Here is a 14,184-nt window from a genome sequence, read left to right as displayed (position 1 = left end):
TGTCTGCGGGTTTTCCTACCTTCAGCTTTCTTAATCAGAAACCAATTTCTGCTGTAAATTGACTTAATTTCCCTTCACTTTAATTGCCTTATTTTTCAATGCTCAATGTCTTCATAATTGCTTCTTTTTTCCTTAAATAGCATCCAAACAAAGATTAGATGTAAAGTGAGACAAGAGATGACCAGCTCACACACATCTACACATACTGGGTCAACTTGCAATTGGCAATCAATCTAACAAGCACATCTTTAGCAATGTGGGAGGATAGAAGAGATATCTAGGTCACCATTTTCTATTGAGTTTTATATGAGAAAATGTGTTGCATACTTTCCTAATCTACCTTACAGTTTTAGACAGAGATCACAATAAAAAGCAACCTTCTGTAAAGAGAGGGCAGTAGCAATCTAAATAGAACCATTGTGCTACTGGGTAGATGCACGTCTCTACAAGGTTAAGATATCAGATGAAAAACAGACAGAAGCAGTATAGAATTGTCATTGTCAGAACTGAGATTAGAATACCACCAAGAGTGATAGTGAGAGCTCAGGAATTATCTTTAGAGTAAAGATTTGATGAAAACTAGTGGGAAATTGTTTGAGATCTCAAAATCTGTTGAATCTGCAACACAGATGACCAAAATGTAATGTATGGACCCTGGTTTATCAGTTTAGAGGATAGGGTATGTGGGGTTGTTGCAGCCTCTTTATATTTTACTTGGGGCTCAGAAGTACATAACCATCTGCATCCCACAAAACAAATTCTAGGCAAATGACCACATTGCTTTTGTGCAGCCTTTAAGACCCTGTGGGAGATGATCTCAGGATGGAGGTATGTAGACATCCAAGCTCCAGCCTTCAGCTCAGCTTAAAGTCAAAAATGGAGATAGAAGCAAGGGCTCAACTGGTGGGAAAGAGAGAGAGAGAGAGAAAGTATGGGAAGTGAAGAAAATGAGTGCTTACTTTCCCCTGGGGGAAATTGGGCTTTTTACAGAAGCTTATTAAATGAAAAGATAGATAAATAGATAATGATGAATTGTATCATTCATAGATAGATAGATAGATAGATAGATAGATAGATAGATAGATAGATAGATAGATAGATAGATAGATAGATAGAAACATACACTATGGACTGAACATACAAGAGAATGACTAAAATGGAAAAAAAATGAAAAGATAGAAAAAACGTCTGATTTGGCAGTCCTAGTCACAGGGAGGTATTATGTTAGGCCTATTGCTGTTGGCATAAAGGAATGTTTCTTGACACACTTTTGATGAATGATTAGTTTGCTGAATGTACTCCATGTTAGTGTGTCAGAGACAGAGCACTTTAGCGCTTTTAGGTGTTAAAGTCCCCTACTCAAACCACATCGTATAAAGAGGTTTCGTTGCCAGTCCCAAAGGGATAAAAGGTTAATGTGTTCCTTGTTTATTATGGGTGCATGTGTCATCCCTCCCTTGTTTGCTTTTTTATAGTAAACTTGCTTTTTTAGTACTTCTTTAATCTTCTTTTCATTATTTGGGTTATTGAATGGCTCAAGGGAACCTTTGTTGTTTACACCTCATAGTATACTTCACATTGGGAAAACAGCAACCAAAAGTATGAACAAAGTCTTTTTATTTATTTTATTTACATACCGGCTCAAAGCTTCACTTCTTTCAAAAATGTCAAATTCATCCTTATGAGTGCTGGCAGTTACAGGAAACTCAGCAGAAGGAGTGGACTCATTCTCCAGGTGAAAGGTCTCAAGGGCAGGAGCTTGGACAAAATCGTCTTCGTTGCCAATGCTGAACTGTGCAATATACAAGCCGTGAGACACACATTGCAAAGCTAATTTCTTTCACAGAGATGCATGTTATTGCAAAGGTTAAATACACAAAACTATTCTTGTAAATCTGTGCTGAAATACAATCCCATTCCCCTGTCCTAATTTGTACTTGGTTTGTGCTCCTGGAAATTGAATTTACATGAACAGAACATTTTTTCATTTTTTTATCCATTTATTCATTTTTAGAACCTGCTTAATCCAACACAGCTCAATAGCACTGGATGGCAAAGATCCAACCTTGAACAGAACGCAGGTGCATTGAATAACTCATTCAATAAAACACATTCACAATAACTCATAATGGGCCAGTTTAGAGAAATCAATTAACCTTTAGAATGTGAGAGAAAGTAAAAATGCATCTAGAAAATTCACATGGACATAAGCAGAAGATAAGCAGTCAGCAAAAACAGCAAAAGAGGTCCAAATCAAATCTACTTCTACTGAAATATGAAATAACTAAGCTAATTATTCTGTATACCCACATGGTACTGTCATAATACATTATAAATATTGCACTTTTCCTCACAAAATTTGCCATTTTAATAAATGAAAAATCAGGAATGCCTCCTATCTGAAAGTTGGCAAAAGGTTTATTAGGGGACAGGTAAAGTGCAAAGGATAGTGTTTGATATGTTGAAAGTGAAGTGTTTATATGTATTGTCAAGCATACGTGCCTCAGGAATATCTTCAGGGCTCTGGTAAGGTAGACCAGTGTTTTTCAACTGGGGTTCCTGGGAACCCAAGGGTTCCGTGAGTGCTAGCCAAGGGTTCTGCCGAAAAAGTCCCAATGATATAGGACATACTGGTGGATAATTGCACAGGGTTTTGTGAGCAAGGTAACCATTCGTGCAGGGTTCCACTCCAGCGAAAAGGTTGAAAAACACTGAGGTAGACAATATCACCTTGAGTAGAGAGGGGGCACTTTCACTAACTCCATTTCCTTTTCCATTCGCAGTTTAGAAGCTCAATGGCCGGATGATGAGTGTGACCCAGTTCCTGCTTTTGCCATGAAGCCACGCTCCTTTCAGAATGTCTCTATAGATACTGCAAGGTTACTGGAAGTAGGCAATTAATAGGGAACCTGTACTGGAGAAGGGCAAAGCAACTCATCCAAGCCTCATCTTCGTTTTGCATCAGATGATGCCAACTTGTTTAGAAACCAGAAGTACTTTTTATTTTCTGTTTTTTTTCATCTTCAATAATTAAATGGGGATTACTGATTGGTAACACAACCATTCTACTGCCTAATCTTACAGTAGTGTAGTTAGTTAGGATTCACAGCGGTTATGAAACCCAAAACCTCATCCCAATATCAGGAATGTAAAAGGAACAGAAATACAGAATGGGAAAATACAATGATATATTTATGCTGTTGACTAATTGGGAAATTATCTTTCTCTATGCAACTAAACTATAAGCAATGCGGTAGACAGATTGTATGATTCTGTTTATTAGCAGCTCAATCTATACAACTTCCTTTAATCAGTAATCAGTTGTGACAGTGATTTACAATTATGTATGTACTTCAAATACAAAAATCCAACCAATTGAGAAGATACTGAGATATGTGACATCTTTTAAAAAAGAGGGAATGAATTTAAGTTTTAATAATACTTTTTGTAACCAGCATTCTCAGCACACACATCTTTAGCATGCAGGATATTTAGATATTTGGCAGTGTTAAACTAATTTACTGCATGAGGCTATTTGTGTATCCATGGATGTACATAAAGAACACACTGTTTCTCAACCACAAGGATTTAGGAAATGGGTATATTAGTCAATAAGCGGAAACAGCAGTAAGGGATGCATCAAAATAAAGCACCACCTATGTACTGTGAAAGTTGAATTGTACTTTCTCCTAAATGCTATCAGTGTATGCTCCCAACCTCCCTCTCTCTCTCTTTCTAAATGCAATGAGATTGTGTATTTTAATATATTGTTTAACATGGGGTTGGAGAGGTGTGACATGTTGCATGTTGGTCAGATATACAAGTAACAATTGGACTCTGTACAACACTACTATCTAGATAGATAGCTAGATACTTTATTAATCCCAAGGGGAAATTCACATACTCCAGCAGCAGCATACTGATAAAAAACAATATTAAATTAAAGAGTGATAAAAATGCAGGTAAAACAGGCAATAACTTTGTATAATGTTAACGTTTACCCCCCCGGGTGGAATTGAAGAGCCGCATAGTGTGGAGGAGGAACGATCTCTTCAGTCTGTCAGTGGAGCAGGACAGTGACAGCAGTCTGTCGCTGAAGCTGCTCCTCTGTCTGGAGATGATACTGTTCAGTGGATGCTCCATGATTGACAGGAGCCTGCTCAGCGCCCATCGCTCTGCCAAAGATGTCAATATGTCGAGCTCCGTGCCTACAACAGAGCCTGACTTCCTCACCAGTTTGTCCAGGCATTATCTACTACTAATACTACTACTACTACTGCTGATGCTGCTGCTATTGCGCTGTGCAGAATGAAATCATGGTTTACCAACAACTGTTAACAGGATCAGATTTTTCTCTATGGCATTCCTAAAAGGAATGATCTGAATTCTAGGAAATTATTATTTATTAATTCAGTTATTTATCTTGTATTAATGGAAATAAGCTTTAATAAATTAATTCCTTTCTTTAGCTGGGAATGCTAAAATTAAAGTGACAAAGGAAACTTACAACAACCTGAAATCCAATTCAGTATTATAACTGCAGAGTTAAATTTATTATTACTATTGATAATCTAATAATCATTAATTCTAACTGACACATGAGACCATCAACCTGTTTTTATATTAAAATGTTTGTTCTTCAGAATTCACATTTACCTTTGGTTTCTCTGTGAGTTCTGGGCTGGGATCAACCCCTCGACCCTGCCCATCTACCTCTGACTCTGCCTCCTCTTCATCGACTTCTTGGATGGTGGGTGTAACATCAGAGGGTGGAACTGAAGTCTTTTTTTTCTTCCGTTTCTTTTTCTTACGCCTGTCAAAGTGAAACATTCGCTTTCGAAATCTCAGGGTTGGAGGAAGATGGGTTGACAGGGGATGGTGGGTGTGATGAGAAGTGTGACGATGATCTTTAAAGAAGAGAGAAGAAAATAAAGAGAAATGTTTCCATTTAATAAGTGAAGTTGTATTTGTGTAAAGTAATCAAAATTACAGTATTTTACCTGCTATAATAAAATGGCAAAATCAAGAGATATCAAAAATTATAAAATGTAAACTGCTTGTATGTGAATAGGTTTTCCACAGATATCACTGCACTACAAAAACAAAGTTGATTAGAAATTACAAAATTAGGCCGCCTTAACTTATTATAACAAAAACATCTATTTAAGAAGATTATTTTTTCCCCCAAATTTTTAATCTTTTTAGACCTTACCTCAGTACTCCTATTACCACAAACAGGATCTCTACTATGTGATCACAGAAATGGCTGCCATTTCATTGATATCACTACAGAAAGTTTTACTACTGCTGGGATCAGTGCTTCGAGACTTTAAATAAGCCATTGGGTAGACAAGGAAAAAAGTTTACTATTACACAGATGACCTACTTTTAGAATTCTGATCTGACCAAGAGTATTAAAAATTCTCCTGACTCATATTTCAGAAAATGCGCCAGTTACAGACGGAATGAGGCAGAGCCAGCTGGGAGTACTTGCAGAATAATGTAGCTTGGTACAAAACAGCTTTTGTTCAAAACTGAATCTTATATATTGTGGAAGTCGACTCGGACACAGACAGGCAGACACGTTCATGTCACCCACAAACACGTTTATTTACAATATATACAAATATTAAATTGGTCACACAGACCTAGTTCAGTGGTCACTAAGACCCAGTCACGTGCACAATACCCCAAACACAGTCCTGGCCACACAATGCCTTGTCTTCTGGCCGCCTCCACAGCTCTCCTGAGCTTCGTCCTTCTTCCTCCCGACTCCAGCCTCAAATGAAGGGAGACGGCTCCTTTTATACATGACCTGGATGAGCTCCAGATGCTTCTGACACTCCCCCATTGGCTGGCTATTCTCCCGGCAGCTCTCCGGATACCGTCCTTATTCTTCCCCTGCTTGAAACCTGCTTAACTTTTGTAAGTAAGCTATAAGGAATGAGCCTGCCAAATGTCAGCCTTCTACCTACACGGGAAATTGGAGAATTAGCGATGTTAGAAAGTTCAATATTGCGGCTGACAGTGGTGTCATACCACTGAAATAAGTACGTACATTGGTTCTGGTTAGCGCAGGGAAGCCACCTACCAAATTTATTTAAGATGGAGCCTGCTTTTGAAAGGCGCTACACAACGGCTGTGGTATAGAAATGACATTTTCTATGTGAACGTCCAAATTTCTGCCTCTGGTAATGTGCCTTACCGGCATTACCAGCAATTAAAGAAAATTAGTTTTGTGTCCTCTGCAGTGTTAAGAGAGAAAGGCATTGGTTTGGGATAAAAGGAAAAAAGGTGTAAAGAAAGGAAAGTTGCCTTTTTCTTTTATATAGTGTAGAGAGACGTCTTCGCTGACGATATGAGCGCCTTTTGGGGACAGTCGCAGTGGGTCTTGTATAGACTGGTGAGACGTCCCAGCCATTAACCGGCTGGGATGGCACTGTCGGTCCTCCACTCCTGTGCGTGTCTTCATAATCCGAGCTGACGACCTCATAATCGTATACAGTACGCGAAGCGCCTTAATATTAGTTTCCCGCGGTGTAGAAAAGGGATCCCGTGTTTGTACTTGTCTGAGCTGTCTGGGCTATAGCTCAGGGGTAGGATGAAAAAAATTAAAAATGCTCACTTTGACTTAAGGCAGAAGCGAAGTCAGCGTCTCAAAGGCCGGCACAGCATGCTCGCGCGCTGGCTGCTCAAGTTTTGTAGGGCAGGAGATGCCACTTTTTGCAGACATGTTCACGTGATCAAAAGTCTCAGCGCTCTTTGGATGTCATTCATATATATATACTAGCAAAATACCCGCGCTTCGCAGCGGAGAAGTAGTGTGTTAAAGAAGCAATGAAAAAGAAAAGGAAACATTTTGAAAATAACGTAACATGATTGTTGATGTAATTGCTTTGTCACTGTTGTGAGTGATGAGTGTTGTTGTCATATATATATATATATATATATATATATATATAAATATATATATATATATATTTACACACACACATAAACATATATATATATACATATCTATACATATACACATATATACATACATATATATATATCTACATATATACACATACATATCTATACACACATATATACATATACATACATATCTACATATATACACACACAGCTATTTCAGATCAGTGCAATACGCTGCTTGTTAAAATGGATAACTCCCGCTCTTACGTGCAAGTCTGCGTGGATATTATGAACTATCGTATTTGTTCAAGTTCTATTTAAATTTTAAATAGAAGGAATTTTTATTTAGTCGACAGAAATATCTTTGGTAGGAATGGTAAAAACAGACAGGAATATTATTCCTGAATAAATCAACTCAAACCTTAAACAACTTATATATATCCTGTCTAAATTATACAAGTTAGAAATAAAGTAAACATTAAAAGAACAAACATTCAAATTTCTTTACTCTTATGTAATTTTATATAAAAAATAAACTTAGATTTTAAATATCCCAAAAGATTTTGCTCTCCATAAAAATATATCCTGTCAAAATTATACAAATTCAAATATGAACATGCTGCATAACAAAACCTGGAAATATAAATAAAATGTGTTCCTTTCAGCAATAACAAATCAAATCATTCAGTTGTCTTTGCTCATATGTCATTTTAGAGCTGGACGCCTGGCATCTTTTTTTGGCAACAGGTTCGTTTCTGTTTGGTGTGAGGTTCTGTGTTGTGGAGATTCTCAGGATGGATTGCAGGTGCTCATCAGTGAGGCGACTCCTGTGTGCTGTTTTGTTAGTCTTTATCACTGAGAAGAGCTTCTCACACAGATATGTGCTACCAAACATGCACAAGGTTCGAGCCGCATGTAGACGGACTTTTTGTTCTTCAAAGTCACCAAAGCGCCGTGCAAACTCAGTGCGCCAGTTTATCAGCAAAGTGCGATTTGGGAACACCGTAGTGACGACTTGGTTTAACATTACTTGGCAACAGGGAAAGTGGGGCAAATTGCACTGGTGCATTTGTGTCTCCCATAAAAGCAGCTTCACTTGAAATCACTTTGTGATTGTGCACGGGTAAAACGTCCGCTGAAGTGTCAGATTCTTATTTAATTCTTCTGCTTTCTGTATCTTCTGCATTGCATTCAGGTTACCCTGATGTTTTGTCTCATAGTGCCGTCTTAGATTAAATTCTGTAATTACAGCCACATTAGCTCCACAAATGAGACACACGGGTTCAGTAAACATATACTCAGCCTCCCATCGGTTTTAAAGGCTCTATTTTCAGAATCAACTTTTCTCTCAGCATCGTGTGAGCTAGCTTCGCAATAACTTGCAGCATCATAAGCTAGACTTGATTAACGCGTAAGTGTTGGCAAGGCAGCTGAAGCGCTGCATTATGGGATCTGTAGTTTATTGTGTTACCAGCGCTTCATATACCTGGGCCATTAATAACAATAATACAGTATATAAAATGATCTCGGGCGGATATAATTACGCCGGGCGGATGTGGCCCGTGGCCCTTGAGTTTGACAAATATGGACTAAATAGAACTTGAAAAGATATATTTTTGAAATGTGATCGCGCAATTCAGATAGAGTTGACGCCAAGCACTACAGCCTGCATCCTCCCTCGCTCTTACTTTTTACCGTTCATCTAATGAATACACTGAGTATGGCTTTACCAAAACAATCATTGATGGCGAATAAAGTATCCATTATTCGAGTATGTAGATCGGGATATATATATATATACATATATATATATACCCGCGTATCGCAGCGGAGAAGTAGTGTGTTAAAAAAGCTAGAAAAGAAAAGGGAACATTTTAAAAATAACGTAACATGACTGTCAATATACAGTATTTGTTTTGTGAGTGTTACTGAGTGTTGCTGTCATCAAGGATTTGATTATCATTATTTCTTTCAATCAGGTTCGTATTTGTAGGATGTGTTGTGTTCAAGTTACATTCCGTGTTTGTCAATCGTTGTAAAGATGACAGGTTTCTTTCATCGATTCGTTTCTTACTGCATCAATAAACAGCTCGTCTTCTTCTTTATCTGAGACCTGACACACTGCATGCACGGGTTTTTTTACACTGTCTTCCTTTAGCGGGACATTGACTTTTTCCACCGTGTGCTTTGTTTCCGCAGTAGTTGGATTTATGAATATGCTTGTATGTATGAGACGCTTCATATTTTTGCTGCCTTTTCAATTGTGTAATTAGGTTTTGTTCAGCTCTTTGGAACTGTTGCCTTTTATCTGTGCACTGCGTCAGTTCACGTGAGCCACTCGGTGTACATGCATCGAAGGTTCCCAGCTGTGCTGGTGCCATCTCGTGCTATGTCCATGGCTGTATTTAATGTTACCTTAGTCCTGGCACTTAAAACTTTCTCTCGCAGTTTCGCTGAGTTTGTGTCAAACACCACCCTGACCATCTCATCTTCCTCTCCATAAACACAGTCCTTCACCCGTGAATATTTAGTGGGAGTTTGCTATTGGATTGCCGCTGATGGACGGCCTTATATGGGCAGGCACTAAATTACAAACGCCAGCGCAGCCTGTCTATGAACTTAATTTAAAGTGTAGGTTTACATCGTGCTTTGTTTCCGAAGTAGCAGAACTCATGAACATGGTTGTATATGTCACTCGCTCGCTTCTTATTGTTTCGCTGCCTTCTCAATTATATAATGCATGTTTTCTTCAGCGCTTTTTGGAGGTCTTCCTGGTTTTCTATGTACTGCGTGATTACGTGGGAGGCGTGATGATGTCACATGAAACTCCGCCCCCACGGCATTCAAGCTCATCTCCATTACAGTAAAGGGAGAAAAACAGCTTCCAGTTATGACCATTACGCGTACAATTTCGATATAAAACCTGCCCAACTTTTGTAAGGAAGCTGTAAGGAATGAACCTGCCAAATTTCAGCCTTCCACCCACACGGGAAGTTGGAGAATTAGTGATGAGTGAGTGAGTGAGTGAGTGAGTGAGTGAGGGCTTTGCCTTTTATTAGTATAGATATATAACAAAATACCTGCGCTTTGCAGCGGAGAAGTAGTGTGTTAAAGAAGTAATGAAAAAGAAAAGGAAACATTTTAATAATAACGTAACATGATTGACATTGCCATGAGTGTTGCTGTCATATATATATATATATATATATATACATATACAGTATATACACACACATAAACATATATATACATATACATCTACATATACAGTGCATCCGGAAAGTATTCACAGCGCACCACTTTTTCCACATTTTATTATGTTACAGCCTTATTCCAAAATGGATTAGATTAATTTTTTTACCTCAGAATTCTACACACAACACCCCATAATGACAACATGAAAAAATTTTACTTGAGGTTTTTGCAAATTTATTAAAAATAAAAAAATTGAGAAAGCACATGTACATAAGTATTCACAGCCTTTGCCATGAAGCTCAAAATTGAGCTCAGGTGCATCCTTTTTTTCCCTGATCATCCTTGAGATGTTTCTGCAGCTTAATTGGAGTCCACCTGTGGTAAATTCAGTTGATTGGACATGATTTGGAAAGGCACACACCTGTCTAAATAAGGTCCCACAGTTGACAGTTCATGTCAGAGCACAAACCAAGCATGAAGTCAAAGGAATTGTCTGTAGACGTCTGAGACAGGATTGTCTCGAGGCACAAATCTGGGGAAGGTTACAGAAAAATTTCTGCTGCTTTGAAGGTCCCAATGAGCACAGTGGCCTCCATCATCCGTAAGTGGAAGAAGCTCGAGACCACAAGGACTCTTCCTAGAGCTGGCTGGCCATCTAAACTGAGCAATCGGGGGAGAAGGGCCTTAGTCAGGAAGGTGACCAAGAACTCGATGGTCACTCGGTTAGAGCTCCAGAGGTCCTCTGTGGAGAGAGGAGAACCTTCCAGAAGGACAGCCATCTCTGCAGCAATCCACCAATTAGGCCTGTATGGTAGAGTGGCCAGACGGAAGCCATTCCTTAGTAAAAGGCACATGGCAGCCCACCTGGAGTTTGCCAAAAGGTACCTGAAGGACTCTCAGACCATAAGAAACAAAATTCTCTGGTCTGATTAGACAAAGATTGAACTCTTTGGTGTGAATGCCAGGCGTCACGTTGGGAGGAAACCAGGCACTGCTCATCACCAGGCCAATACCATCCCTACAGTGAAGCAAGGTGGTGGCAGCATCATGCTGTGGGGATGTTTTTCAGCAGCAGGAACTGGGAGACTAGTCAGGATAAAGGGAAAACTGCAGCAATGCACAGAGACATTCTGGATGAAAACCTGCTCCAGAGCGCTCTTGACCTCAGACTGGGGCGACGGTTCATCTTTCAGCAGGACAACGACCCTAAGCACACAGCCAAGATATCAAAGGAGTGGCTTCAGGACAACTCTGTGAATGTCCTTGAGTGGCCCAGCCAGAGCCCAGACTTGAATCTGATTGAACATCTCTGGAGAGATCTTAAAATGGCTGTGCACCGACGCTTCCCATCCAACCTGATGGAGCTTGAGAGGTGCTGCAAAGAGGAATGGACGAAACTGGCCAAGGATAGGTGTGCCAAGCTTGTGGCATCATATTCAAAAAGACTTGAGGCTGTAATTGCTGCCAAAGGTGCATCGACAAAGTATTGAGCAAAGGCTGTGAATACTTATGTACATGTGATTTCTGTTTTTTTATTTTTAATAAATTTGCAAAAACCTCAAGTAAACTTTTTTCACATTGTCATTATGGGGTGTTGTGTGTAGAATTCTGAGGAAAAAAATGAATTGAATCCATTTTGGAATAAGGCAGTAACATAACAAAATGTGAAAAAAGTGATGTGCTGTGAATACTTTCCGGATGCACTGTATATAAATATATATATATATGTGCACAAAACCACGCTTTTATCAAGGCTTCCGTCGGGTAGTCTTTTGAAATGAAATTTTCCTCCAATCAGTCGTAGCAGCGGGCTTTCTTCCGACTGTTACATTTTTGTAGCTCTGATGTGTACATCAATGTAATCGGTGTACCAGGAAATCATGCATTGCCAGAAGTTCCCCTTTGCTTGGAATGAAAAGTGTGATTAAAAGCGTTATTTTTTAATGCGTTATGGAGCACATCCATCGAAGCTTCTCAGCTGTGCTTGTGCTAAGAAAAGGAAACATTTTAAAAATAACGTAACACGATTGTCAATGTAACCTTTTGTAAGTAGTGCCTGGAGAATTTAGAGTGTGGAGAAACTGTAGAGACAGCGTGTGTATTAACTTGTGGATTTTTCTGTGAGTATTTGGTGGCAGCGTCACAAAGTTGGTTTCTCAAGACTGCGTTGCGGAGCTCAGCTCACAGCGAAATGAGGTAAATGGGAGAGGAGATGAGGACGTGACTCTCCCACCCGCCTTAACTGTCAATCCCCCCACAAAGACAGTCTCTCGGAATTTGCATAAGCACAGCCCTTCACCAGTAATTTTAACTTAGTTACAAAGTGATCAAAACTCTCGTTTATATCCTGCGTCCTCTCATTAAACTTGTATCCTGCATTAGCCGTGGGCATGACAAACGCCAGTGGCAGCCTGTCTATGAACTTAATTTAAACTTTAGGTTTGTTTTATATTCTAGTTTCTTCAAAATAGCCACCCTTTGCTCTGATTACTGCTTTGCACACTCTTGGCATTCTCTCGATGAGCTTCAACAGGTAGTCACCTGAAATGGTTTTCCAACAGTTTTGAAGGAGTTCCCAGAGGTGTTTAGCACTTGTTGGCCCCTTTGCCTTCACTCTGCTATTTTGAAGAAACTAGAATATAAAACATGTTTTCAGTTATTTCACCTTTTTTTGTTAAGTACATAACTCCACATGTGTTCATTAATAGTTTTGATGCCTTCAGTGAGAATCTACCAATTGTGGAGGATTGTCGGCTTTCCATGCCGGCCCGCACCCCCAGGCCGCCAGGAGGAGCTCTCCCGACAGCAGGATCGTGCCCTGAGGTCCAGCAGGGCCTTATGGACCTTGTAGTGTTTATACACACCCCTGCTGGATACCTTGGGGGCCACCAGGAGTCGCTGTGGGGGGCTTATGGGCTCTTTTGTGCCCTATGACCCGGGAGTACGTCACGGTCACGTGACAGAAAGGAACGACGTACTCCAGGGTTGAAGAAAAGGACTGTTTGCCCTGACCCGGAAGGAATAAGGAACTGTGGACTGTTGGGACAGAAACACCTCCGGGTCAGGGGCTATAAAAGGACGGTGCCTCAGTCCAGACACTGAGCTGAGCTGGGAAGTAGAGGAGCAAGTGTCTGGGCGAGGAGGAGAGTTTGTTTAAAAGAGTATTGTTACTGTTTATTGTATTTAATATATGAGTAGTGTGGAGGGGAGGGTGCTTGGTGCACTGTGAAAGAAAATAAAAAGGTTGTGGACTTTTACCTGGTGTCTGGAGTTGTACCTGAGGGTTCAAGGGTGCACTACTGCCCCCTACTGCCACACAATGTAAATGGTCATGAAAATAAAGAAAACACATTGAATGAGGAGGTGTGTCCAAACTTTTGGCCTGTACTGTACATTGATTGAAAACCCATTCCAGTTTGGAGCTGATTTCTCTCAGTTCATTCTCTCAAGTACTGCTTGGCTGTTACCAGGGGTTAGGACACCACCAAGATGGTACAAGGTAGCATACACTCCCACAACAAATTTGCAAATGAGGAAGGAAGAGGAATTTACTGTGGCAGGAACAGAGCAAATACATATGCCAGTGCAGGAAGTTTATGTGCTACTAGAGGGCAGTAAACTTTGAATTTGTATTGTATAATCTAATTGGCAAAATGTTGGACCACCATTATAAGAGTGATCAAAAAGTGCAGGTTGGCTGCAAACATAGTAGAGGTTCCTGAACCTTTATGAAGTGAGAGAGAGACACACACAGGGGTACTTGTAATTAAGTTCTCATGACCTAAGGGTGCAACACACTGCAGGGCCAGGTTGATTATGCAAGAAGCAAACAAGGTAAGCACTGAAAACAGGCCAGTACTGTAATGCCTAGTCACTAAGGAAAGCAAACAGTTTTCACTTTAAAGCAACAGGCACCTGAGTGGTAGCCTGAGTGTCATGTTATTTTTACAGCTATCAATGGCTAAGTGGTTCTGGGACACTAGAGTTTTTTGCAGGGAGTTTCAGCCTTAAGGTCATCTGGCAAAATCAAGGATGCCACTTGCTCTAGTGGCTGCTTAGGCTAGGTTAAGA

The 14,184-nt window shown here is 39.9% G+C and overlaps 1 protein-coding gene across 6 annotated transcripts in view; it reads right to left on the bottom strand.

The window, feature by feature from the left end:
• slc4a3 (solute carrier family 4 member 3) overlaps positions 1 to 14,184 on the bottom strand; it is a 274,743-nt gene that overhangs the window by 129,678 nt on the left and 130,881 nt on the right. For 5 of the 6 annotated variants that reach the window (XM_039756390.1, XM_039756394.1, XM_039756391.1 and 2 more), the window contains 2 exons: positions 4,657 to 4,907; positions 1,638 to 1,792 (listed from right to left, as the gene is read on the bottom strand). In XM_039756390.1, coding sequence (XP_039612324.1) covers positions 1,638 to 1,792; positions 4,657 to 4,907 — 406 coding nt within the window. Of the gene's footprint in view, positions 1 to 1,637; positions 1,793 to 4,656; positions 4,908 to 14,184 lie in introns of those variants that run through there. The other variant, XM_039756395.1, reaches the window with a different exon arrangement.

This window comes from Polypterus senegalus, chromosome 6, assembly GCF_016835505.1.
Source record: "Polypterus senegalus isolate Bchr_013 chromosome 6, ASM1683550v1, whole genome shotgun sequence".
In the NCBI taxonomy this organism is placed as follows: domain Eukaryota; kingdom Metazoa; phylum Chordata; class Cladistia; order Polypteriformes; family Polypteridae; genus Polypterus; species Polypterus senegalus.
This window is presented reverse-complemented; position numbering and strand designations above follow the sequence as displayed.